Genomic DNA, 27613 nt, shown 5'->3' on the forward strand with positions numbered 1-27613 from the left:
CTGAGTTCAACTCCCAGCTTCATCGACATACAAACAAACAAAAACCCCAGCATGGCAAGAAAGGGACCCAGGGTCCACATAAAGGACTGCATGAGCTTTACTAACAGTACTGTTTCCCAACCTTTGAGAGGAACATGTGCCCACAAAGTGTCCTCTTTAAAATGAGGTAGAGATGAGCTTGCATACTCAGAAGAGGCAGGGAGGGTATGGTTGGGGCCAGCAGTGTGCATGCCACTGAAAAGTGGCCCCGGAGCCCTCCTTAGGGAGGATGCTCACCCTTGGACTCCTGTTGTCCACCAGCCCTGGTCCTAAATGCACTCTCAATTTAGTTCTGTAATTTCTGTTTTTCTTTTTTGTGGCATAGTGGGGTGAACCAAGGGCGAAAACCACTGAGCCACATCGCCAACCCTTTTTATATTTTATTTAGGGACGGGGTCTCACTGAGTTACTTAAGGCCTCTCTAAATTCTTGAGGCTGGCTTTCAACTAGAGATCTTCCTGCCTCAGCCTCCTGAACCACTGGGATTACAGGCATGCACCACTGTACCCAGCTAGCGCTGTAATTTCTGTCTTCACTAATCCACAGAGTTTATCCATCATCGGAGTTCAGGGGAGTAATAACAAATTTTTAAAGGAAGGAAGCATAGGAAATTAGGTGGGATGGGCCTAGTGATGTACAGTTTCTCTTTGGGTCTCTTTTGAAAGAAAAGATAACAGAGTTCCCAAAATAAAAACCTAAAGCAACAGAGGTCAATAAGCACAAAATATTTTTTCAGGGTACCTAGAATTCCTTTTATCTGTAGATGATAACTTTGCACCTTCTCGTCCAGTCTAAGAGACATTTAAAAGCAAAAGGGCAGAAATTAAAACAGGACTATCATTCCTCAAATTGGTTTTATTGAATTTAATAAGAAATCATAATCACCAGTGAATAAAAAAATCACAAATGTCTTTTTAGGTTTTAATGTGACATTCAAATTTTTAACCCACAAGTCTGAGAGGATACAAAATACTGGGGTGCCGTAGGAAAACAGCAGCAGTAACAGGAAGGGAGTTTCATTATGATCTGCTAATTAATATAGCAATGCACAATAACAACAGGTCAGCGAGAACAGGATTCTAATCAAGTCTGGGCCTGGAATGCTTCAAACACGGGAGAAAGAAAAATGCCAAACATCATATTAAAATATCTCCCTGGGCACAGTTTGCTTTCCAAAAAAAAAACAAAACAAAAAAGCTGGTGGACAATTTTGTGCCAGCATTTTTTTTTTCTCTTTTCTACATTATGCCAATCACAAAATTAATCCAGACAGGAAAACCTGTCCTCAAGGAGAGGAGAACAGGCAAAGGGGAAGATATGATTCTTTTTATCCATGCAAATTAGGTGAGTATTTAAAAGCCAGGAGAAGTGGCTCACACCTGTAATTCTAGCAGCTCCTGAAGCTGAGGCAGGAGGATCGAAAGTTCAAAGCCAGCCTCAGCAAAAGTGAGATGGTAAGCAACTCAGTGAGACCCTGTCTCTAAATAAAATACAAAAAAAGGGCTGGGGATGTGGCTCAGTGGTTGAATGCCCCTGAGTTCAATTCCTGGAAGGAAGGAAGGAAGGAAGGGAGGGAGGAAGAAAGAAAAGAAAAGAAAAGAAAAGAAAAGAAAAGAAAAGAAAAGAAAAGAAAAGAAAAGAAAAGAAAAGAAAAGAAAAGAAAAGAAAAGAAAAGAAAAGAAAAGAAAAGAAAAGAAAAGAAAAGAAAAGAAAAGAAAAGAAAAGAAAAGAAAAAGAAGGTTAGTATTTGGTCTCAGAATTAATTTTGAGGAAAGCAGAGTGGTTGTCATCCATTGATGACAAACAAATTGGTTTGTTTTGAAATTCACAGACTTCTGATATTGTATCAGTTCTATTTTCTTCATTATCTTAAAAAAATTTCATGGGTGTGTTCTAACATAGAAATCAATGATTTGGCATTTACTAATACTGCCATTTGACCAACAGAAGTTTTCTTCTTGGAGTGAGATATTGCATGTGAAAAGGAGATGTCGAAGCTATTAACTAGCTGGAACATTAACTGTCAGGAATCTGGTCCTTCCATATGGAAAATCCACTTGCTATCATTATGCACCAGTTGGCTTTGGGACACATTACGTGTGCTGCTCCAAAATATATTTGAGAAAATAACAGAAGCAGGAAGGTCACTCTGACCTTACCTTGCCTTCTCCCCTATAAGTCTTATAAAACTAGGAGGGATTGTGTGAACTGCCCCTTGAAGCAGGAGACAGGATCCTAAGACCTCTGAAACCATGAGCCCCAAATAAACTTTCCTCTTCTATAATTGTTCTGGTCAGATCTTTTAGTCACAGCAGCGTACTAAAACACAGCCTTTAGCTCTGAAGACAGGGACACAGAGGAATCTGAACAAACTGGCCTCACTAGCTCTCCCCCAATCTACCACCATTCCATGTGTTCCCATTGTCTAATTACATTTCTCCATGACTACCCACTTCCTCATTACCCTGCATAAAATGTACACAAGTTTACCCTTTTTCATCATGTCTTTATTTCCTTATGAAGTTTCTCTTATTGGGCTCAGTTGGTAGAGTGCTTGCTTTGGATACACAAAACCCTGGGTTTGATTCCCAGCACTGCCAAAATTAAAAAAAAAAAAAAAGGTTCTCTTGTCATGCAAAACTTATCTTAAATAAATTTCTACTTTTTTCTCTTGTTAATCTGCCTTTTGCTTCAGGAGCCTTAGCCATGCACATGGGGATGAGTGAGGAAAACATACTTACTTTTCCATACAGCAATAAGTATTTTGTAGGTTCTCTATTAATTCTAGAAAAATACTCTGAAGGAAATAATTCAGTAGAGATGACACAGTCATGAAATGATTCAGTATCATATGTCTTAAAACAATAGAAACTGAAATAGACTAACTGTTCAATCATAAAGGAAAAAGGAAGTAGTTACATAATAGAGAATGAGAGGCTGCTTTTACTAAGAAGCACTGACTCTTGGGCTTAAAGATGTCTGATGGGTAACTAAAGAGGCAAAAACAAAAACAAACATACCAAAAACTTGGCATCTCAGCCTTCTTCTTCTTTTTTTTTTTTTTTTTTTTTTGTATCAAGAATTGAATGAGCCAAATCCCCAGCCCCTTTTTTTGTATTTTATTTAGAGCCAGGGTCTCACTGAGTTGCCTAGTGCCTTGCTTTTGCTGAGGCTGGCTTTGAACTTACAATCCTCCTGCATCAGCCTCCCTAGCCTCTGGGATCACAGGCATGCACCACCACGCCCAGCTCTGTCTTCATTTTGTAACTGTCTCCTTTCTACCTTAATCTTTGGGTCAGATTCCTGCTCAGCTATGCAACAGATATATTAACCATTTAAAGAGTGTCTGCCTAAAGACTAGCGATACAAGGATGATTACTTCTAGTTTCACCTAACTTCTCTTGTGCCACTTCACTAAGATAAAAGCAAGACATCTTCAAGATTCCAGGAACAGTGAGCCTTACAAGCCGATCACCCCATGATGGAACCGTCCCCCACAAATAGAAGCCATTACCCCCCAATACAAACTGCAGCTACCCCCCAGAGCAGAAGCAATCATCTCGTCCCACAAAGGATAATGACTTCACCAGAGTCTTCAGGACTTCTCAGAACCAGACCTGAATTGATGGTTGGCCAATCAGACCACACTTTGACCAAGGCGGCTTACCTGTGCAAACTTCTTGCCCCACACACTCTTGTTTCTGTCCATATTTAAAGCTGCAACTCTTATCAGTACCCCCGGAAGACAGGGCTGAGGACATTTGGTCTCCCCTTGTTTCCCCAGTATGGATATACTGAAAAAAATTCCTTCCCTGCTTTTCACCTTTTCCATTTGATTTTTGGAGTGAGTGCCCAGATCTGATCTACTGGGACTCCCTGAAATGAAGACCCCTCTGGCCTAGGACATCAGTAACAATTAAGTAAGTGTAGGTTTATCAATGAAGTGAAACGTTACCCAACTATTACAAATTAAAATGATGCACAGTATGTAGTACAGTGCAAAATTTTGATAGGTCGCCCAGTAAAAGACTCTATAGCTACAGTTGGAAAATACCTAAAATTTTCTCAATATACAGAAAAGCAAATCGATGAGGTGCCCTTCATCAGTGTGTGAACTCTTACCTACTCACCATATCTTTACAGTGGCACCTATTCCTACTGATGGGGAGGGTCTCCTCTGTAGTCTCCCATTGAGCTTTTCTCATCTCTTCTTGTCCCTTTGCTGTACTGTTCCTTTGTTTAACTGCTAAGTGCTCTGTCTACTCCTGAGAAGCCACAGACTCACCTCATCCAAGACCTGTCTCCATTCTCGCCTCTTTCAGAAAGTGGTCTATTACCTCGAACTGAAATTGCTTCGGATTCCTCTGCCCTCATTGTCATTTCCTTGATTGTTCTGTTTGCTTTGTGTTCTCAGCTAGACTGCGAATTCCACAGTTGTTCTCAGCCCATGAGTAAATACGTGATTTTGAATGAATTGATCAATGAATATTAAACTCTTGAAAGCAGGGCCATTTCTTATCCTTGCATCTACAGTACAAATCATTGCGCTGGACAAACAGTAGATTATCACTAAACAAATGGATAAAGGAGTGTACATATATCGTCACACATGACTACCAGCTGCAATATAGTTTCCTTCTCCATTATTTTTCCACCTTCTGCTTCTAGGAAATATCACGTGAGGTTCTTTTTGTAAAAGAAGTGCCATTCATGAAGAGAACTTACCCAGGTCAAACTGGCCAGAAATGTAGCCACAAGTCTGTCGGACTTCCTCACTGTCCCAGCCCAAGGGGTACAGGGCACAGCCAGCACCAATCAACAAGCCTGCAAAGAGATAAGACAAGAGAGCCTTTACCAGTGCACCTCTGCCTCCCTGGGTAAGAGGAACAAAGGATCAATATTTGCAACATAACAAGACCCCCAGCCTGCATTTGGAAAGCACCATCCTAAACTCCCTTAAACAATCTGAGGTCAGTTTAATTCTAAGAACAATATCAAGTTTGCCTAAAAGAAAAAAAAAAAAAAAGCCTGACAGCTCAGTTTGGTTCCAACTTGGCCTTTCAAAAGCATTAAAAGCCTTGCAAATCCTGTTTAGGAAATACAATCCACAGCCCTTTTAATCACTCTTGTAAAAAACCAACCAATTCCACCATTAATCCATGTAAACAAGTAATTTAAGAGCAAGCAAAATTTCTTAGTAGGTTATCCATCATTCTTTCGATTTATTTATTTATTTTTGTTTCCCACGTGAAAATCAAAATAGAATGTTTCAACCTTGTCAAATTTTACCAGGGGCAAAAGACACAAAAGATTTTCATGAACCACTTCAGCATGTTGATTGAACCTCTGAACTGTACTGCCTGTTTTATGCTCCACTGAGAATGACTGAGCATCTACACCTCTCAGAAATACTTCACGAGACAGACACACTGTAATCTGTGTCCTCCTTACAGCAGAAGCCAAAAGGTTTGAGGATTAAACTGAAGAAAGCGATGATGGCTTGATTCTAATGTAAATTAAGTTATCATGACCGCACACTGCGCTGACAGCTTTCGATTAGTGAGTCTTTAATTTTGCATCAAAACCTCATATGATTTTACAAGAACCTGAAGGAGATTTCAACACTCACTATTTGAATCCGTGGGCTCATCTGAAAGTAAGATCTTGTCCTGTCAATCAATGAGCATTCTCATCACCTGTTAGTACCACAAGCTGCTGAGGCAGTAGGACCAAGGCATACTTAGCTGGATGGGTGAGAAAGAGGGTTATCAGGTGCTAAACAGGAGGTACCCATTGGGAAATGCATTAATATGGTAATGTGGAGGAGGAATGGCAGAGCCCTAAGTGCATCTAGAAGAGGAAAGCTTCAATATTTACGTACTGAGTCCTTTCTGTCCTTTCCTGTCCCTCTTTTGTCCTGCTTTCACCTCCCAGAGGGTGACTAAGTATAAATAACCTGTTTCCTCACAGGATCTAAGGTCAGGCAGCTGTCCAGCTCCTCCCCAGGCACCATGCTGAGACCTAAGGACAGACATCCCCAAAGTACTGGCACTCATTTTCCTACCCTGGCATCCTTCCCCTCAGCCTGCCCCTTGGTGCACAGGAAAATGACCATCAAATACAGAGCTGCTTCCATCAGAGGGAGTGCCCAGAATCACTGTAACTGCAAATCACAAATCATGTCCTAGGTACAACTGTACAAGGATGAATTGTGTTGAAGGTGAAGAACAATCCAGAAAGCAGTATTATATGAGGTTTTGCTGACTAGGCTGTTTTCCTCAGTGATTTTTTTCCCCCCCCATGAAATAGAATTTACAGTATTCTGAAGACAAATCCTAATTAGTTTTATCCATCATCAGGTAAAGAGGTAATTAATGAGGATGCCAAACTTTGTATAAATTGAAATTTATGCATGTTCAATAAACAATGTGGAACCATTTTCAAGATACTGGGTTCTGAAATTAACAGAAAACACACCCTCTTTTTGAGATCTTTTGAGTAATTTTTTTTTTCTATTTTAAATTGTTTATTTAAATTTTCCAGCAAATGGATGGATCTGGAGACTATCGTGCTATGTGAAGTAAGCCAGTTTCCAAAACCAAAGGTTGAATGTTTTCTCTGATATGTGGAAGGTAACACTCAATAAGGGGGGTGGGAAGGGAAGAATAGAAGTACAGTAGATTAAACAATGGGGAATGGAGGGAAGGGAGAGCGGATAGGCTAAGGAAAGACAGTGGAATAAATCTGACATAATTTTCCCATGTACATATATGAAAACAACATAATGATTCCCACAATCATGTACATCCATAAGAATGGGGTTCTAACTAGAAAAAGATATAATCCATGATTGCATGGTTATGTCAAAATGGATCCTGCTTTCATGTATAACTAAAAAGAACCAATAAATAAGAAGGTAGGGGGCTGGGGATGTAGCTCAGTGGTAGAGCACTTGCCTAGCATGCATGAGGCACTGGGTTCTATCCTTAGCACTGCATAAAAATAAACAAAAGAATTCTGTCTATTTATAATTACAAAAAATTAAAAGCAAACAAAAAACAGAGGGTAGTAGAAAGAAGAAAGGTAGAAATAAAATATAGGACAATGAAATGAAACAGAAATAGGACGTTGGCACCCCACAACTATATCATTTAAGTGTAAGAAAAAGTGCTGAGTTATCATTTTATTTTATAAAATGTTACAAACATTTACACTTAAATGAGTTTAGATGTCAAAAAACATGTTACTTTTTCCTTAGTCAAATTCTAAATCATGCACTGATACATCACCAGATTATTTTCTTCACTTCTTTGATTACATACATCTATGTCCCTCTCACACCCCACTTCTCACAAACCCTGAAAGGCCTAAGGAAGGATTCCTCTGTTCTGCTTCTTTAAGGACAAAAGTAGAAAGGTATTTGGAATCAGTAGAAAGTAAATATTGAACTGTAAGAAAAAATGAAAAATAGTAACATTTAAGCAATTAGTAGTGAAACAAATGATAGTCTGATTTGCTAAGGTTTCTTTTTCCTTTCTTTCTTTTCTTTTTTTCTTTTTTGGTATGCCTGAAAAATAGGTGTCATGAAATCACAAACACCTACATTGGTCCAGTTTTATGCTGGCCATTTTTGGACACCAAATAGAAAGGAGCTTATAAACTCCTATATGTATGGCAAGTGGGCCAGAGGTTCAGAAAGTGGCAGAAGACCTGGCAATTGAGGATCTTTTGTTAAAACACTGGACTATCTTTGTGATGCTATCAAATGTAGCTTCAACTGTATAAATTAGGAGTAATTTTATACACAGTAAATTTGTGTTATGTGTATGATTTTTTTAAAAAAAACATTTATTTTTTAGTTGTAGGTGGACATAATACCTTTATTTTATTTTATTTTGAAAAACATTTGTTTATTTATTTTTAGGTGGTACTGAGGATGGAACCCAGTGCCTTACGCATACTTGGCAAGCGCTCTTCCTCTGAGCCACAACCCCAGCCCCTGTGTATGAGTTTTTAAATACCATGAACTATTTTTTAAAATGTTGTTTCATAGAAGGCAACTCGTCATCTGAATTTTTATATTAATATTTATGTAGTCTTTGTTCTGTTCTCTGCTACTGCTTGCTAACAGGAAAAATACCACAGACTAAAGATTTGGGAAACATTTCTGTGAGATAAGTGTATATTGCAAACAGGCTAATTAGCTGTCACAATTATTCGGGTCTGTAGGTAAACATCAGCAGCACCTCCACTGCGTACATTGTTTGCATGGTGAGAGTGCATCTCATGCGGGCTCTGGAGACTGAGAGAGAAGGATTGCAAGTTCAAAGCCAGCCTCAGCAATGGGGAGGCGCTAAGCAACTCAGTGAGACACTATCTCTACATAAAATACAAAATAAGGCTGGGGATGTAGCTTAGTGGTTGAGTGCCCGAGTTCAATACCCAGTACCAAAAAAAAAAAAAAAAAAAAAAAAAAAAACATTCCTTGGGAGAGTGTGTCTCAGACTGAATGCCACCAAATACCCAACTGATGTTTAATAGGCAGTGAGTATCACAAGCAGTTGGGAAACCAACTGCATAAACTCAGGGAAATCCTGCCTCCCCCAATCACATAGTCACCCTAACAAGTACCTCACGTGAAATTCTTGACACACCATGAACCCAACAAATACCAGAGAGCAGGATCAGGGAAATTCAGTTCCAATCAGGGAACAGTGTCTTCCATGAAATGGAAGAGAAGAGGGGTCAGGCGGAGGAAAAATATGGGTTCTCACCTGCTTGTCCAAAACAGCAGCCTTGAGCTACATGTAGATAGTTAAATTTAAGTTTATTTAAATTAAATAAAACTCAAAATTCCATCCCTCAGTCTAGCCACATTTCAAGTGTTCAATAGCCATACATAGGGTGCTAGTGGACAGCACAAGTACACACCATTTTGGTAACCACAGGAGGTTGCACTGGGGAGGGCTGCTGTGGGCCTCAGTCATTCCTGGAAAGGATGCTGGGCTTGTCAGATTCTTGTCCTGGGCCTGATATTGCTTGTGAAGAGTCAAAATCTTAGCCAGGCACATTGGTGCATGCCTGTAATTCCAGCGGCTCAGGAGGCTGAGGCAGGAGAATCACCAGTTTAAAGCCAGCCTCAGCAATTTAGCAAGGCCCTAAGAAACTCAGCGAAACCCTGTCTCTAAATAGGGATATAGCTCAGTGATTAAGTGGTCCTGGGTTCAAAAAAAAAAAAAAATCAAAGTCTCCCTAGTCTTAGCTTCTTCCTTTCAAGGTAGGACTAGAGGCTATGAAACTGTTTGGGGAACTCTCTGGCTGGCAGGAGTTTTGTCACACTGTGTCAAGGAGAAGCTGATGTGTGGGACTGAGAAGCTAAAAGGGAAGGGTGAACTGTTGTCCCCACTGGCGGCTGCAGCCTGGAGCAGTCTTTCTGCAGACGTAGATGGGATATTTGGGGACTGGCTTCCAGACTCCTCCTCATCACCCACTGTAGAGCAGAGAATCCACTTCCTGTGATCCCAACACGACCTGGTTTCCTGAATTCTTCAAAGCAGCTTCTCTGACTTTCACTTTCCCAGATCTTCAAATTCATGGGCTGCATCTCCTCCTATTTGAGTTATCTAGTGCTTTATTTTACTGCTCGAACCTGACTGGTATATATATATATATATATACTCTACTCCTGTAAGGGCAGAGGGGCCAATGTAGATCTTTACTATATGATCATATTCCCTGAACATTATTCATAGCCTCGATTAAAAATTATCTCGAATACAATTTATGCTAATTATTAAGTCTCTTGGGCAAGAACAGACAGTGATATTCAAAGGCTCTGCCTTTAATATCCTGTGGTATCCTCTCTGGTTAGGGAATTTAACATGCTAATTAACCTCTCCAGGAGTGCAAATTTCTAAAGAGGACATTTCAATTGTTAACTAACTGCCCTTAGGGTGTGGACTGACATTAACTAGCACTTTATGGTCTGTGCTGAAAGTACTATACTGTAGAGACAATTAAATGTGAAAATGAGAACATCTTTTTAATGAAAGAAATTTGCCACTGTCCAGTTTTAGCAGTGCTAAACCTTAGTCCGAGTTGTGGGATCAAGTTTTGAAGGAAGCAGAGTTTTAAAATTCCTGAATTAGATTCCAGTTGGGTATTATAGGCTGACATGAGGTTCGCACAACAGTCTAAAATCTGAAGCGATTGCCCAAATGGTATCTTAGTGATCCATGAGGTTTGAATAGATCTAGTGGTCTAATTTGCCCCTGGGCAATAAGTAGCTCAATTAGAATCTCTAGCTCACAAACTTTAATAGTATTTACAGGGATTTTCTTTATTAGATTTATAAACCTTGTGGTTACCACATGAGCTTAATTTTAACCAAGTTCCTTTGACACTGCCATAAAAGACATCATGAAAAAAGCCACATTATCACACTTCTTAAAACTGTGCATTTGGAAGTGGAAGTGAGAAAAGGCGCTGTGAAAGGAGACAAGAGCCTGAGGAAGGTGCTATCAGGTGATCAGCTGCAGGAGGTGTGAGATCATTTGCAGCTACAGGCTCACTAGCAATTAAGCAGCAACCTTCCCCCCACCCCAATCCTAAAAAAATGCAACTTTGAAGGGGTCATGAGCAAATTACAAATTGTAAATCAGCTCAATCTTTGGTGGGCACCCAGCACCACCACTGAAATCAGCTACTCAGAGGGGAGGCAGCAGACCATTCTGCAAGAGATGCTGCCAGAAAGAAAGAAAGAAAGAAACCCAACAGATGACTCAATAATTCAAAATATTTAATAATGCATTGATGATGAGGCCATTTCATCCTGAGTACCCAGGGGTTTGGGACTCACTCTGTTCAAGGACAATTAAAATATTTTAAGAGCTCAGTCAGCGGAATGACATTTAAGGAGAAGCCAATGTTAATAGAAAAGAGAGGTGGGCACTTGAGTGCTTGAGCAATGACACTGTGGTAGAAAAAGAAGTCTATTCTTTAGTCCAAATGAGCTCCTGGGCCAGACCTTAGCCCGGATACACTCTCTTTTGTCCATAAACCACCTGCAGGAGAGTTTCTAGTAGTTCTCTTAGTTTTCACAAAATGCTACAAATATCTGCCATGATACTAATTATTTTTTTAGAATTTGAGCGTGAAGCCTGAAGTGTGTGAAGAGCTCAGTGGCCCAGGAACGAACATGGGGCTGGGAATTTTCCCTTCTGTAAAATGCTTTCTATTCAAAGGCAGCACTTAACACTTAGACAGTGGAATATTAACATAACAATTCAGCTCCTGCCAAGAAGGCAAAACAAATCTCTAGTCAGCCAGGGCCAATTACTCTCCACAGGTGGGAAGAATGGAGTCTTCATGGCCAACTTATAAAGCCTTATTTTTTCCAGGCTACTTTTGAAAGTTTTTGTGATCTCACTTTTTTCCCCCCATGACTATCGCTCCATTCTTTTTCCACACTTTATTATGTTGTTTTTTTTTTTATAGCGTGACTTTTTCCACCCACTGCCCCTCAGTGGTCACACCCATGTTTCCCATCAATTCATCTTTTATGTTTTTTTGGATACTTTGATCCGTCGTCTAGTTCCTTTATCTTCCTTTCTGTGGCAAGCACCGAGGGAAATCGTTTTCTTTACTGTTCTCAGGAAAGCTGCTCGATCTTGTAGCCTGTTATCTGGACTTCCCTTTGGAAGGGGTTGGCACGTTTCCATCTCCAAGTCTCCATATGCTAATTTCTGGACGTGATATCCCTCCATTTCCATCTCAGATAAGGGCCCTTTGACAAAATGTAATAACAAAATAAAGCCCGTGGTGGAGAGGGAACAACAGCAAGGGCCAGTATTATAACTCTTCAGACCCTGAAAATGCAAGTAGAACTATGTAAATATTCTACTTGGAAGCTCAGTGTGGCTCTAGTAAACTGTATCTCTTTTCCAAGAATTTTCTGGAAACTGAGGCACAAGGAATATCAAAGGTTTGACCAAAGATACGGAGCCCAGATTAAGCCCAGGATTCCTAGATCCCAGCTCAAGGATCTTTTCCACCTACCATGGGCCCAATGCTTGGCCAGAAGTCTATTCCAGGGTCACATACTCACCACCCACAACCTGAGGTCAAGGCGGGATATGTTGGCTTTGGCAAGCATCACATTTTACTCTTCATTTCTTTAAACTCTGATGTCTCCTGTCTCTTGAATAACTGAGGTCCCGGGGCTGAGCTCACATGCAACTGTCTAGAACCATCCTGTTAAGCAGCTCTAGCCCTGGCCAATCTCAAAGGCACTTCCAACTGGGGATCCCTGTTACTGCACCTACTGCTGCTGGCTCTTTGCATATGTCTTGAGCTTTTTCTTCGGATTCCTTCTCTCTGACTGAGATGCTCTCTCCTTCCTTACCCTAGTAAGGAAGCTCTCTTCTTCCTTGCCCAGAATCCACTGTCAACATACTAAATGAAACCTCACTACACTGCCTTGCCTGGGCACCCCAGCAGCAGCAAGCTACAGATTTCACTCCTCTCTGAGCTCCTATGGTGACACACTCTATGATTTATTTGAGGATTACCATTTTGCACTGCAGTTATTTATGTAAGTATTACATCTCCTGGGAGACCAGAAACTCCACTGTACTGATCTGAATCCAACTCACTCATTCATAAAATTTGTCAAATATTAAGAAATAGTTATATTTATTTGATATTTACAAAAGCCTCATAAAACATGTAATAGTTATTATATATAATTACATATATAAATAATTGTGTAATAAATATAAACAGTTATTATATAGTTATATTTATATACTATCCCAACTCTGGGCCTTCTATGTCCACATGGGTACTGAACCCTGCATATAAATGGAAGAGGAGAAATGCAGAGTAAGATAAGCACAGATTTCATGTTACCATTTCTTGGAAGAATGACTCTGCTTCGGCCATGGGGAACACTCTTACTGTTGCCTGTGATTATAGACAAGGGGTAGGTTCTTTGGATCCTGCAAATTGCCTGCTCCCTGGGTGCTGGTGACCCAGGTGTGAGCTCTAGCACACAAAGAGTTTCTGTCCACAAAGAGCACCCACCTTCAGGCACCAAGATGAGCAATGAGCTTCTTATCATCAGACACTTATCTCAGCACTAAAGTAGACAATGGGAATATGGTAATTTTTTAACCATGGGAAATATTCTATGAAATCACAATGAGTGAGACTATTTCTGTGCTTGAAAAGATTTTGAAGAAGACTGTATAATTTGTGTTTTCTTGAGATTTTTTTTCCCCCTAAATATCTCATTGATTCCCATCTCTTTTCCTTTTCCAGCTCATGTCAAAGAAGACATCAAACACAGATACATTGGGTTGGGTACCAGAATACCTGTGTCTTAGCTCAGAGCAGAAATTCACAAGCTAATTTCAGCCATGAGTGACTTGTCATCTTTTCTCTTTCTAGGGTCCCGTTGCTAGGGGAAAAAAAAAATAATAATAATAAGTTGTTTCAAACAATGAAACTTTGGGGGAGATTTTGCAAAGGGTATGTGAAAGTTTTCTGGAAAATGCCATCTGACTTAAAGCAAAATCTTTCTCATCTCAGGAGTGAAGAGCATCTCAGGCCCAGCAATTCACTTCTCGAGGACTTGGTTTTCCTGATCTGTAAAACAGGAACAACACTTGCCTCTTGGAGCTGAGGTGGGTTTTGGAAAGAGGCAGAGATGGTGCTTCCAGCCAGCATTCAATGAGTGGTCTTCATTGTTAAACTTTAGATCTGTGCTGCAGATAGGAAAAGGTGGTGGTGGATTTGGTTCATGCCAATGTGTTTTTGTACACAGTGATCTAATATTGACCGGGTCTTTTACTCTCAGAGAATATCCTCTTCTGAGAGGGACTGCAAGGAGGCCCCCAGCAAGAGCATCCTAGCCATGAGCAATGAACACCGCCCAGCAATCACATCCACCAGATACACCCCATTGAGTGCTAGTGGAACAGCCATAAGTGGTGACCTCACCCTTGAGGGAGGATTAGTCCACCACTACCATGATGAGAGGGCTTTTGCCTGTTCCTTTTTGCTTGTTGTTTGATTTTTAACTTTAAAGGCATCTTTAGCTTTTTCTGTGAGGCGGCTAGAGCCAGAACTGATGTCCCACTTATGGATGAAGAAATAGAGTCACAGACAGGTTGGGTGATGTAACTGCCATTCATCACCTGGGTCATGAACTCGGGGCTTGACTCCTGTTATAGGAATAGGAACTTGGTTTCACTGCCTTCACTCAGGCTGCTGGAAGGGAAGCTGACGGGCCGAGCACTGCGGCCACACCTCTGAGATGAAAGAAATATTAGTTTCCTAGGATGTCTCATACCAGGAGAAAAATAAAGATTGGTCCAGTACAGAGTTGCTAGACTGATATGCACAAGAAACAGCCAGGGCCTTGTTAAAATGGAGATTCTGGTTTCAAATTCTGATCAGGGCTGATCTCCTGAGTTTCAAACCACCTCCCGAGGAGGACCACACTGCTGCCCAGGACCTCACTTGCTGCAGCGAGGGTCTAGTGAAATAATAGCTCAGGCTTTGAAGTCCTTCATGGCAGGTTTCAATCGTGATACCACCTCAGTTGACGGGTGACCTTGAGCAGCATGGCTTTGACTCCTCTGAGCTCAGGTTTTCGTCTATAAAATACACCTAATGGTTCCCATATCTCTAGCATGGTGCCTGTATTTTTAGCATTGTTATTAGAAATAAACGAAAGGCTGAATAAAAGTACCCGGTTCAGAGCTTGACATATATTAGGGACTCAGTATACTGTAGCTGTTTGTGTGGATATTAATAATGATCTTGCTGCTTGTCTTAGAATTGCAAACATGACATTCCCTTGCACCTGCCAATTTCAGATTCTTCATTAGCAGCTCTAGGTGTTCATGATTTTAAAGTAAGGACCTACACAAAAACATTACCTAATCCAAAGCAGAGTCTCTGTCTTATTGTTTGCTTGTGTCTTCACAATTAATCTATTTTCTGAAACTGTCCACAGCTCTACAACTAAGAACTATTACATTCACTTCTAACATGATATTATAAAAAAAAAATTCAAATTTACAGAAAAGTTGGAATAAATTTATAATGAACACAAAGACATCCACCATATAGATTTTATGATTAACAGGTTTTTGAAAATTTTTTTATCATCTATCTACCTAGTTTTTTTACATTCCTTTATGGGTCCAAAACTCCATCTTTTCGAAGGGGGATGTGGATGCTTGTCATAGAAGGTTTCAGCCTCAATATGTATAAAGTTTCCTGTCCCCATTCATGCATTATCTTTTTTCCTTCATTTGGCCCAGGAAAGACCATATTGCATGTCATATGCAGACCCATGACACCAACACAGAAGTCAGAATCCCAGAGCCGTAAGTGACACAAGAATGCTGAACTAGGGCACGTCAACTTGAAAAGTGATTTCTATACAACTCTAGAAGCGATGGATACTTCTAATCATTTTGCATTTCTCAAACGACTATCCAACAACCTAAAATAGGACCACCTTGCTCCAGCTCTATCCCAGAAATACCAAACAAAACTTAGACAAAACAAAAACAAAAGCAAAATCTCAACTCTAAGATACACTGAGCACCTGGAACCCATTCCAGCTCTGCTTTGAAAATACAATGCTAATTCCAAACCAGACTCCATTTGGTGCATATTGTCAAACTGTGTTTACCTGAATTCAGATGAATATTTCAGAGGTAAACTGTCCAGAACAAGAGCTTTGGAATCAAGAGTCCCGTGTTGGAATACTGGGTCTGCTACTACATACTGGCAGAGCAAATCTCAACTTGAGTCCCCACAGTTTATTCCATAAAATGGATGTACCAGTGCTTCTTACAGAGTTGTTGAGATACTGGACAAACTGTGTTTAAAGTTGCAATGCCATAAAAAACACACAGAAGTAGTTTCTCATATGAAATGACAGGGAAGGGGAGGGAACACTCTAAACATTTATTTTTATTTTATGTAACAGTTGCTTTACGAAAAGGAAATACTCCTTTCGTATGCACTGTTTTGTGGGACAGCTGCAGAACATATGCAGATGATACCAGGAACCTCAAACCTCACACAACACAACTCAGCATCATGAAGCAGAATGCTATCCGAGCATCCCCCTGACATCACCATGGACCATGGCTTTGATTCCTGATAAAGCGCTGCTAACTCAGTTTCCTTCACCGCGAGGGTATACAGGGTTTGCTCGGGGTGTGGGAAATGACATCCTTCTATGCCCCATGCACTCATTGTGTAATCTTCCCTGGCTGAGGTGACACCAGGGACGCTGGTGATGGGCAGTGTGTAGACAGCGTGGCTGGAGCACAGGCTCCTGCTGTCCCCTGCCTCCTGCAGAAAGTGGAGTTGGTTTGGGGGGTTCTGTCCTGTTGGAATGGAGACGTTGGTTAACCCCAGCTGCCCCAGTGCTGTGCAGATCATGTGGGCGGCTACTGTCTTGCTAATGCATAGTGGATCCTTCCTCTGGGAAGAGGCTGGCTGGGTGGGAACTGGTGGGCTGTGACCAAATTTTCTTTGAAGAAAGGAGAACCAGGAATGTGGGTTGGGGAGAAGGGAAGCAGGGGTTGAACCTGTCCACAGGGTTGTGAGAAACATTAATTTGTACATTTTTAATTGTTATTTACCACCAAAATGAGTGAAGAAGGGGCATGGTCAAGATTTTTTTATTATTATTATTTGTCGTTTCTAGTTATACCTGACAGTAGAGTGTATTTTGACATGTCATATGTACATGGAGTGGAACTCCCCATTCTTGTGGTTGTACATGATGTGGAATTACATTTGTCATGTATTCATATATGAACATAGGAAAGTTATGTCTGATTCATTCTATTGTCTTTCCCATTCCCATCCCCTCTCCCATCCTCTCAACCCCACCTCCAATCTGTTAAACTTCCACTCCCCCCACCCCTCCCAACCTATTGTGAGTCAGCATCTGCATATCAGAGAGAACATTCATTCTGCCTTTGGTTTGGGAGGATTGGCTTATTTCACTTAGCATGATAGTCTCCACTTCTATACATTTATGGGCAAATGCCATAATTTCATTCTTCTTTACAGCTAAGTAATATTCCATTGTGTATATGGACCACATTTTCTTTAGCCATTCATCTATTGAAGGGCACTTAGGTTGGTTCCATAGCTTAGCTATTGTGAATTCAACTGCTATGAACATTGATGTGGCTGCATCACTGTAGTATGCTGATTTTAAGTCCTCTGGGTATAAATGAAGGAGTGGGATAACTGGATCAAATGGTGGTTCCATTCAAAGTTTTCTGCTTTCTAGAATGGCTGCATCAATATGCAGTCCCACCAGCAATGTATGAGTGTACCTTTTTCCCCACCTTCTTGCCAGCATTTATTCTTACTTGTATTCTTGATGATTGCCATTCTAGTTAGAGTGAGATGAAATCTCGGTGTACTTTTAATTTGCATTTCTCTAACTGCTAGTGATGTTAAACATTTTTTTCATATATTTGTTGACCACTCGTATTTCTTCTTCTGTAAACTATCTATTCAGTTCCTTTACCCATTTATTGATTGAGTTATTTGATTTTTTTGGTGTTAAGTTTTTTGAACTCTTTGTATATCCTGGAGATTAATGCTCTATCTGAGCTGTAGGTGGCAAAGATTTTCTCCCATTCTGTAGACTTTCTCTTCACGTTCTTGATTGCTTCCTTTGCTATGAAGACGCTTTTTAGTTTTATAATATCCCATTTATTGATTCGTGATTTTACTTCTTGCACTTTAAGAGTCGTGTTGAGGAAGTCAGTTCTTAAGCCGACTTGATGAAGTGTTGGGCCTACTTTTTCTTCTAGGAGGTGCAGGGGCTCTGGTCTAATGCCTAGGTCCTTGATCCACTTTGAGTTGAGTTTTGTATGGGGTGAGAGATAAGTAATAAAGGATTTCTAGTTCTCGCAGCACATCATCAGTATTTAACAAATGAGGTCTTGAATTGGGGGCCTGTGGTACAAGAAGTACAGTCAGAGTTGGAGCAAGAGGGCCTTCTTGTGAGTGGCTTTAGTCAAGTCACTTGCTTTGTGCTTTGGCACTGACTCGGGGCTAGTATGAATGAAGCCACCTGCACCTCTCGGAGATAGTGTGACATCAAGCAAAATACAAAGCCACCCAAACCCTGCTAGGTGCTGTGGTATCTGGTAGCTTACCACAGTCACACAGGAGAAGGGAGACTGCTGTGTAGAGAACCACTCAGGATAGAGTCACAGAGAGGGCTGGCTTCAGAAGACAGTATCTCCCTTTCTGGTTTCAAAAAATTCTGAAGACAGGTATAGAAATTTAGAAGATTTCAGGTACAGAAATCTTCTAAAGGGATGATAAGTTCCCTGGGAATGTTCCCTGGGAGTTTCTCTGGATAGGTAAACTCTATTTTAGAAAGCTGTTTTAGCTCCAACATAATATTGATAAGGAAGAGGAAAAACTCTCTCCCACCAAAACCCTGGACCAACACATCAAGTGCTGACAGATGTGCAGATTCCTTGCTCCCAAACGCTCTTCATATTCACATTTTTCTAAGGTCCATAACTAAGTTAATCAGAACCCACAACAACACTGAAGTAGGACACCAGGCATATTTATAAGAAGTGGTAGAATCTACACCTGATGAAATACAGTGGGTGACTTTCTACCAGATGAGCTTAGATGAGGATTCTGTGAAGTCTGTAACCTGCCACAGCCACTTGAAGTTTTCAAGGGGGGAGAGTATTTAAAAAATACTTTTTAAAAATGGAATGATGAAAATCCTATGCGGTACTGAAAACAAGCATATCATATTTGACGTGGCATTTTTTCTCTTTTTTAAGTTCTGGATATTCTGATGGCAGTCACTACGTATTCCTAGCTTGCAAACAAGAAAATTAAATCATGAAGTTACATGGATTATGATCTTGATAAATACCATGGCAGAGGCTCACCTTGCCTCCAGGTCTTTCCTACTCGTTTGGTTGCCTGATTGAGACATGTTTGCAAGGTGATTAAGGGTACAGCTTTAGAAGTATGGTCACTGCTAAACAGAGTTTATAGGAGCCCATGGGTTTAGACTGCGCTCCTGTGCTCGGTGGTAACAGACCAGACCCAAATGGAGTTGCTCTTGCTAAAGCTGCACAGCACCCAGCCGAAACTAACTTGTTATCTGATCTTCAAGAAACCAGCAGAGAGAAATAACAGCCAAATCCTCAAATAGCCCGTTTTAGCCAGAATGATATGGAAGCCCCCTTTGCTTTGACCCTTCCCAAAATGTCACCTGACGTTAACCAGGTTTTTTCCTACTGTTCCGTGTCCTTGTTCCCACTGTGTGCTGTTGCCCAGGGAGCTCTTGCTCTGTGTGGTAGGATGAAGGCTGTCTAGATTCCTGAATGGCAAATAAAAGCCATTAAGTCCATAACTAAAATTGTTATAATTTTGTTCTTTGGTACCACATTCCCCTCTGGCTTTGAAATGCCAACATTGTTGCCTTTCTCTTAGCCACGTTTCCTCATCAGTAAAACAGGAATAAAACTCATAACATAGAGATGTGGTAAGGAATAATATATATATTATATATTGCAGATATAATATATAAACACACACATATAAATGCATACACATGTGTTTATTTGCAAATACACATATATAGACTTTACATATAATTATATAACAATTATGTATGAAGCTTATATCATTATTTGGATATAGTATGTACATATTTGAATAGACCATATATGACATTTATAACAGATTTCTACTAGGTTTTCAACTTAGGATACATTTTTTTTTCATAAAGTCTTCTTCTCACCATTACAATTTTAGAGAATATGCACATATCATAAGAGTATTGATAGGTACCATCAATATGGTGGTAGAGGTGGCCAACACACTCAAAATTCTTTAAAGATATTTTTTTTCCTGCATCTACCTTCTGGGACATCAGGAAATAAGAACCTCATCTAGTTTCCTCAGGTCTTTTAAAAATGCCATCAATTCCACACAAAAAACAGTAAAGCCATCTGGAATAGCTGACAGACAACAATTTGGAAGCAATTTCTTTTAAGACATCTATAATGATTTTCCTTTCTGTTTTCTTTCCCTCGTGAAATGTCAAGGATAACTGAAACTCTTTACTTTTCCATCTGTGGTTTAATGATCAGTCCCAAACAAGTTTTAAAAGTACTCGAGAATTTCCAAGTCAGTTCAATTCTGTTTTTTAACTTTAGCTGAAAGTTTTAACTACTTTATTCTATCTTTAATAGTTTTTAACTTCTAAAAAAATGAAATATTTATTAAAAACATATATTGAATGATGTTTACCAAATATTTCACAGTGGGAAAGATATTCCATTTAAAATATTGTGATGAGAACTCACAATTAAATCACTCATAATTTTTAAACAGCACATTAAAAAGAAGTAAAAATCAAACTGTCAAATGAGTAAATGCTGTATCTCACATTGAAGAACTAACAGAAGATATGATCGAGAATACTCGTTTTTAGCCTGATGAATAATTATCTGAATATGATTTTTATACAAACAAAACCCTGAACATTGAACACCTAATGTAGACCCAGGGTTCAAATAATGAAATGTATTTTAAAATACTTAAAAAATAGATTTCTACTGTCATGTATATCTAGAAAGAACAAATTTTTTTAAAAAATCAACATTTTTTAAAAATTAAAAAATAAAAAATTATTTGTAATACACATAAAATAAATATATGAATATAAAGTATATTTTAAAACATGTTATATAGAGGAAACAATATGGATAGATCTCTGCTTCATGAATGCAGCAGGCAAGCTTTTGACTCCCCACCCAGCCTGATGCTTGTCATGTGAAAGAATTAAAAAGTAAACAAACAAAAAACCTGAAGAAACGATCCATTTACTCCAGCATTGGAGAGGAAGAAAATGAATGCAGAAACAACCACAATTCAAAGTTGTATCCCTGTCATGTTAGTAAACAAACCAATAATCACCTTAGAAGTCAGTTAATTTCAGGCTGGGAATAATGTAAGGTGACCTTCATAGGATGAGTGAGTTCAGTCCATGGACACAGTTCTGTCATTAATTCTGGGCCAAGGAAGTTGGCCTGCCTTTAGTAGGCAAAGGGACACTATATTAGTCTGCTTCAGTGACCATAACAAAACACCACGGACTGGGTGACTCCGACAACAGAAATTAATTTTCTTATGGTTCAGACACTAAAAACCCAGGATCAAAGTGTGGGCAGGGCTGGTTTCTCCTGAGCCTTCTCTCCATGGCTTGCTGCTGGCTGCCTTCTCCCTGCCTGCTCACGTGGCCTTTCCTGTGTGTGTCTGAATTTCCTCTTCTATAAAGTCATCAGTAGGATGAGGCTTCACCCTAATGCTTCATCTTCTTAATCACTTCTTTAAGGCCCTATCTCCAGACATAGTTACATGCTGAGATATCGGAGGATTAGAACCTCAACATATGAATTTGTGGGATGTGAAATCTGGCTGGTAACAGGCATCCAAAGGTTTGGGGTTTGAATTCCCAAAGGTAAGAATTGAAAGGGCCTCTCAAAGTGAATCTCATCTGGGGCTTCAAAATATTCCTCAACCAGTCCTCTTCCGAAACAGATTTCTCTTATGTCTTTTTGAAAACTTATTGTGGAATTTTCCATTCTACTCCACAGATAGTCTGTTTTTAATATATAAAAAATGCTTTCCCCAGAATGCTGGAGTAAAACTGATGCTCGGGTAAGGTATCTGGAGTTTATCCTGTGCCTTCACGAATCCATAGCACATCATCTGTCTCCCTTTTAGTATATGTGTGGCTTAGTGTTAGAAGGCTGAATCCTAGCTGCAGCTCAGAAAGATTAGTGGCATGCTCCATGTCACAGTTAGGTAGGGAAAACCATCAGAAATGCAATGAAATCTTTTACTTCTCATCTGAAACTTTTTCTGCAATATCACATTGTCACACAGACAAGAACGAAGTGGCTGATGTTACCTGCATAGGCCATGCCACATTCAAAAAGGTTCAGAGGTTACCCAGTACAGTGTGGAATGAGACACGGACTTCCCCAGTGGGCCCCCACCAACCAGCAGCCCGGCCAGTCACTGCCCCCCTGCAATGCTGCAAAAAGAACAGCCCGAGAGGTGCCAAAGAGGTGGCTCAGACCAGGCTGTCTCTAGGGGAGCGATCCTCAGTGGCAAATTCCTAGCTTATCTATGAAGGGAGAGCATTGTTTCGGATAAACGCCTCCTTTTCCGAGTAGAACTGAGCAGCTGCTAATCAAAGGCTGTCAAGTATGATTTGTACTAACCAGGGCTTCATGGGAGGCATAAAAAGAAAAACCTCAGTGCCATGTTTATCTCCCTTCCATTGCTGTTTCTGGCAACAGTATTACACTCAGGCAGCCTGAATCCAAACAATTTTCTAAAAATATGGATCAGCTGAGACCATGTAAACCCTCCTTTTATAGAGTTATCATCAGATTCTCCCCTTTGGGTTGCTTTGTGTATGCTTTCCCAGAACTGTCTCTTCACTATCTAAGCATCTAAAAATTACAGTTCTTACTCTTTGCCAGGGGACTTGCAGTCTCTGGAGGACTGATAAGCAGGTCTTCGATCTTCCCAGGAGCCTGAGAAACTATAACTAAGGGTCCCATTGGTGGACACAGCCTGATCTCAGTCAGACTCTGCGTTGGGCAGTAATTGGTTTTGTTGGTGGACCTCGTGCTGCTCAGCAAGTGGGCTTGGCTGTGGATCAGTTTCAGTATTTCTAAGAACGAATTTTCCACCTTCTCCGTTTTTACAAAAGGAGGAAGTTAGATTCTCCAGAGTGAGCTGTAGGCCACGGTTCTATAAGAATGTCAAAATTTAGGGGGACGGGTGGTATCAGCCCTCAGTTTGTAGTAGGCTTTTCATCCAGATCTATTTGAATGGCTGATGCTGGCAATTCTAAGTGGACATTGGAGGGAGGCTGGACTCTATTTCCTTTATATTAAAACTAATAAAGGAAATGAAACAGCTTTCAAACAAACTTTATAAAGGGGCTATTTTCAGAATTTATGTTCCTTAAAACTGCCTACTTGGAAAAGGAACCCAATGGAACATGGAGTTCCACAGCTTTATGTTGTTCCTCAGATCCCTGATCGGGGGAGAAGGGGGGTCTCTGTGGAGTCTAAAGAGTAAGTGCTTAGGTGGGAAAGAGAAAGGAGGCCTGGGAGGGCTGAAGGGTGGGGAAGCTGGGCTCCAGGCTGCTCCCACAGAGCTGTGCGGCTCCTCCCTGCTGTCTGGTGGAGCTACCCTAGGAGAGCAAGGTCGGGCTCCTGAATATATTTAAAAATGACACCAACCTGGTATTATGGGTTTGACTGTGTTGCCCTCTCCCCCAGAAAAGAGATAGAGAGAGGTCCTAACCCCCACCGACACTGCAGACCATGATCTTATTTGGAAACACAGCAGTTTTAAGTGTGATTAGTTCAGACGAGGTCAGACTGGAGGAGGGTGCGTCCCTAATGCAATATGACTGGTGTCCTAATGTGGAGACAGGGGCAGCCACACAGACGCAGAAGGAAGATGACCCTCCAAGATGGTCACCCAAACTAGCCTTCCATAAAGCTTGGAAGAGGGAAGAGAAGACTTCTCTAGAACCCTCAGAAGGATCATGGCCCTGCCAACATCCTGATTTCTGACTTCTAGGCTCCGTTAAAAATATATCCCTCGCTCATGCTCTGTTTAACTCTCTGGGCACTAAGTTTGTACAGTAAATGGACAGATTAAAAAGTAGAAAGTTACTTCCACAGTTTGCTGACCTGGGTCCCCACCTCCACCCCCCAGATGTCTCTTAGGGAAAGTTCTCCAACAGGAAGGCATACATAGAGGCTCTAGTTTCTCCAAGCACAAGGCCAAACTTCAAAGAGGTGTCTGTTCTCAGATGCCACACATAGCACTGTAAATCTCTCCCTTAACATTGGGTCAAAGAGGGAAGGTCAAGCAGGGATCCTCATCTTTAAAACCTGGAGGAAACATAACTTACACATCAGACACAGCTAACCAGGCATGCCTGACATGTGAGATGCAAAGCTGCATAATCATAATTTATATTTAAATAGCTCCTTTATCCAAAGAGCTTGAAGAAATTTACAGACTTTTACTTAATTAATCCTTGCAAGCCATCCATGACAAAGGAAAGTAAGGTCATCTATCCCTCTCTCCTCTGGCATTTCAAGGTTTAGCCGTTTGTTCTCCTCCTTATTCTTGTTTTCAGGATTGTTAAGTTTCTCCTTTCTCAATACACAGACTTTTATTTTGAAGCTGATAATCATATTTCCAATATGCCCCTATTTCTGGGAGCTCCTGGTTAGCTGAAGAAAATAATCTCCATCACATCTTCTTTTATTGGGTTGGGGGTTTTGCTCAGAAAGTCCCAATTTATTCTGAAAGAATTTGATGGGGAAAAAAGGCAAAGGGAAAAATAGAGGTTGGGAGCAAAGTCCTTCCTTTTTCGTTTTCCTTGATTATTGTTCCATCACACATTCCAGCCACGCAGCCCTCGGAGGAGGGCCAAGGAACAGCCCTAAGAACTGGTAAAGATGTGCTTGCAGAGGGACTTGGAGCTTTAACTACCAAGTTATTTTGAAATCTAGGAAACTCAGAATGTGTGTGTGTGTGTGTGTGTGTGTGTGTGTGTGTGTGTGTGTGTAAAGAAAAACCGTAGCTTTGCCAAGGAGCATAAAAGGTGTTTGAAGGGTGAGGCAGCTTCTCGGCAGACACCTTGTCACTCTGCAGGCACATCTTTAAGGACTCTTTTGGTCCCTCCTCAGGATGTTCCATTGGCCCTCCTCTGAGAGCTGCAAGGCTGGAGTAAATGATGGAACAATAATCAAGGAAAACAAAAAAAAGGGAAAGACTCTGGTTCCAACCCGTATTTCTCCTTTACCTGTTTTCCTGTTGAGCTGCTGGGAAAGCCATTCTGTCTCCTGAGCATCCTCGGAGATGTTGCATGAAGATTTAAGAGACAGCAGCACATTTCTTTGAGCTCTTTGGTGAAAGATGTTATTTAAAAAGAAAAAGAAAATGCAACGTAACATTGGATTCTCTGGACCTAGCCTGTGAGGCTCATTCTTTTAATTTATCCAACAGTGAAAAATGTTACCTATATTTCTCCATTGCCTAACTGTCCCAGTTCTTTTGCCAAGGGCAGTGCAACTGTAGCCACTTCAATCTCTGCTGGTCCCCATCTTTGAGGTGACTCAGCAGAATCCATACTTTCAGCCTTGGAAGTTGGGTTGTTACTAGGTTGCCATCTTGGATATTGTTCATTGATTGGATTTAACCAAGAGCCACCAGCTCCTTAATATAGGAAAGCACTTTTCACAATCTTTTGACATGTGTGGAGCCAGGACACCCTACAACCCAAGTTTTTTCTGGAATCAATGAGTGTAAGCACTCACATTTTTAAAACCTCTATTATTCAGACTCTATAAGAACTTCAATAAAGAGTTCTCAGTGTTTCAACACAAACAAGTGGTTTGTAAGCCAAAAGGGCTTAATGTTCAATCTGGCTTATCCTGCTGCTTCTATTAAAATCTATTAACTAACCACATTTATATAGTATTTATAGCTATCTCGTTGAGAAAGACAGTACGGCATTACAATCTAAAGTAGTTTTTAGTTATTCATTTCTCCTATTAGTCTGGAAGATTGATTTAATCAGGAGCTTAGGATAGTAAAAATTAACTCTTGCTTATTGAAAAAGGAGAAATGTGGGTTTGAAAGGGGAGTGAGTGCTCTATATAGATCAAACTAGAAAAGCAAAGAAATTCATTGAAAGGCTAAAATAATATGGCTCATACCACCTTCTTCTTGCGTTTGAGGCAGGATGAATTCTGTTATCAGGGGCTGAAGGGGCTCCAAGATAAAAAGACTCTGATAGGGTTTAAAGAAAAAAAGATATAAAATAAACTTTGATCCAGGAAGGCAAACCCAAGGTGAGGTGGAAATTATTAATGGCCAAATTAAAAAGAAAGATGGTGGTCATGTGGTTTCATGTGCTTCACTTGGTACTTTCTGTTAATGTTAGCTTGTAAAAAAAAAAATATTTGAGTTCAATAAAAATGTAAATTTTTAGAAAATATAATTAAATTTTCAGTGCCACCAGCATGCTGGCCACATTCCACATGTTCCACAGACACACATGGCCAGTGGTCACCACAGGGGCAGCACAGACATAGGGCATTTTCATCATTTCTAGACAGTTCCATTAGACAGTGCTGCTTTAGAGAGAATGCCTTTCAGACTTTTCAGACTCTTAAAAGGATAGCTGATATCAGTAATATCCCTTTATATCTTCTCAGCCCCAAGTCACCTGTCAGCATCAACCACCGTGTTTATTCTAAACTTCCTTCATTCCTTTTCACTATTACGTATTAGTTTCACCCATTTTCAAGCTTAATCATCAAAGAAATAAACCTAGACAAAGTATCACAGAAAATGACAAATTAAAAAATGTATACTTCATACATAGAAAACCAATTTGGATTATTCCTTCATAGAGCCTATGTGACATCAAATCCTGATCTCATGGTTATGTTAAGTATAATTACAAATATCCATAGCAGACACACTGAGTATTCTGAGTCCAACAATTATGCATTGTTATGGTTTGGATGTGAGGTGTCCCCCAGAAGCTCACGTCTAAGGCAATGCAAGATGGTTCAGAGGAAAAATGATTGGATTGTGAAAGTCTTGTCCCAAACAGCGAGTTAATCCCCCTGTGGGATTAACTGAGTGGTAACTGAAGTGGCAGGTTGTGGCTGGAGAAGATAGGAATTAGGGCATAGCTTGGGCTTTGTATCTGGAGAATGGAGTCTTTGCTTCTTGATCACCGGGATGTGAGCTGCTTCCTTCGGCCACACACCCCACCATGATGTTCAGCCTCATCTCAAGCCCCAGAAATGGAGCTGCCCTTCTCTGAAACTGGGGCTGAGGTTGTGGCTCAGCAGTAGAGCATTCGCCTAGAATGTGTGAGGTCTGGGTTTGATCCTCAGCACCACATTAAAAAAATAAGTAAAGATATTGTGTTCAACTACATCTATCTATCTATCTATCTATGTGTGTGTGTGTGTGTATATATATATATATATATATATATTTTTTTTTTTAAAGACTGCAGAAACCATGATCCCTCAAATAAACTCTTCCTCCTCTATAATTGTGCTGCTTGGGTTTTTTTAGTCACAGCAACAAAAAAAAGCTGACTAAAACACACATCTTCCCAAATCCTTTCAAATGTGAGTAACTTTACATCATTTGTTTGGACTTTTTAGAAATGTGCACACAGACCCAAAGTCATTTGCATGAGTCCTCTTACACGAGCCACAATGAAAGTAGAGGCTAGTAGAGGCTAGACAGGAAGAAAACAAGTACGGGTTTGTTTCCTCTCTGTTTCTTTCCTTCAAAACTGAGAATTCACTGCTTTCCTTCAGGGGAGAAACTCATCGGCTTCATGATGATGCAGATGAGGGAAACCTGAGTTCACAGCGGGAAATGTTGAGCT

General features: G+C 40.4%; 1 protein-coding gene across 1 annotated transcript in view; it reads right to left on the reverse strand.

The window, feature by feature from the left end:
* The window catches only part of Lhfpl6 (LHFPL tetraspan subfamily member 6), a 230521-nt gene that overhangs the window by 26655 nt on the left and 176253 nt on the right, over positions 1 to 27613 (reverse strand). Inside the window, exon 3 of the mRNA XM_026408748.2 lies at positions 4765 to 4863. Within this exon, the coding sequence (XP_026264533.1) occupies positions 4765 to 4863 (99 nt within the window). The remainder of the gene's footprint in view (positions 1 to 4764; positions 4864 to 27613) is intronic.

This window comes from Urocitellus parryii, chromosome 2 (genome assembly GCF_045843805.1).
Source record: "Urocitellus parryii isolate mUroPar1 chromosome 2, mUroPar1.hap1, whole genome shotgun sequence".
In the NCBI taxonomy this organism is placed as follows: domain Eukaryota; kingdom Metazoa; phylum Chordata; class Mammalia; order Rodentia; family Sciuridae; genus Urocitellus; species Urocitellus parryii.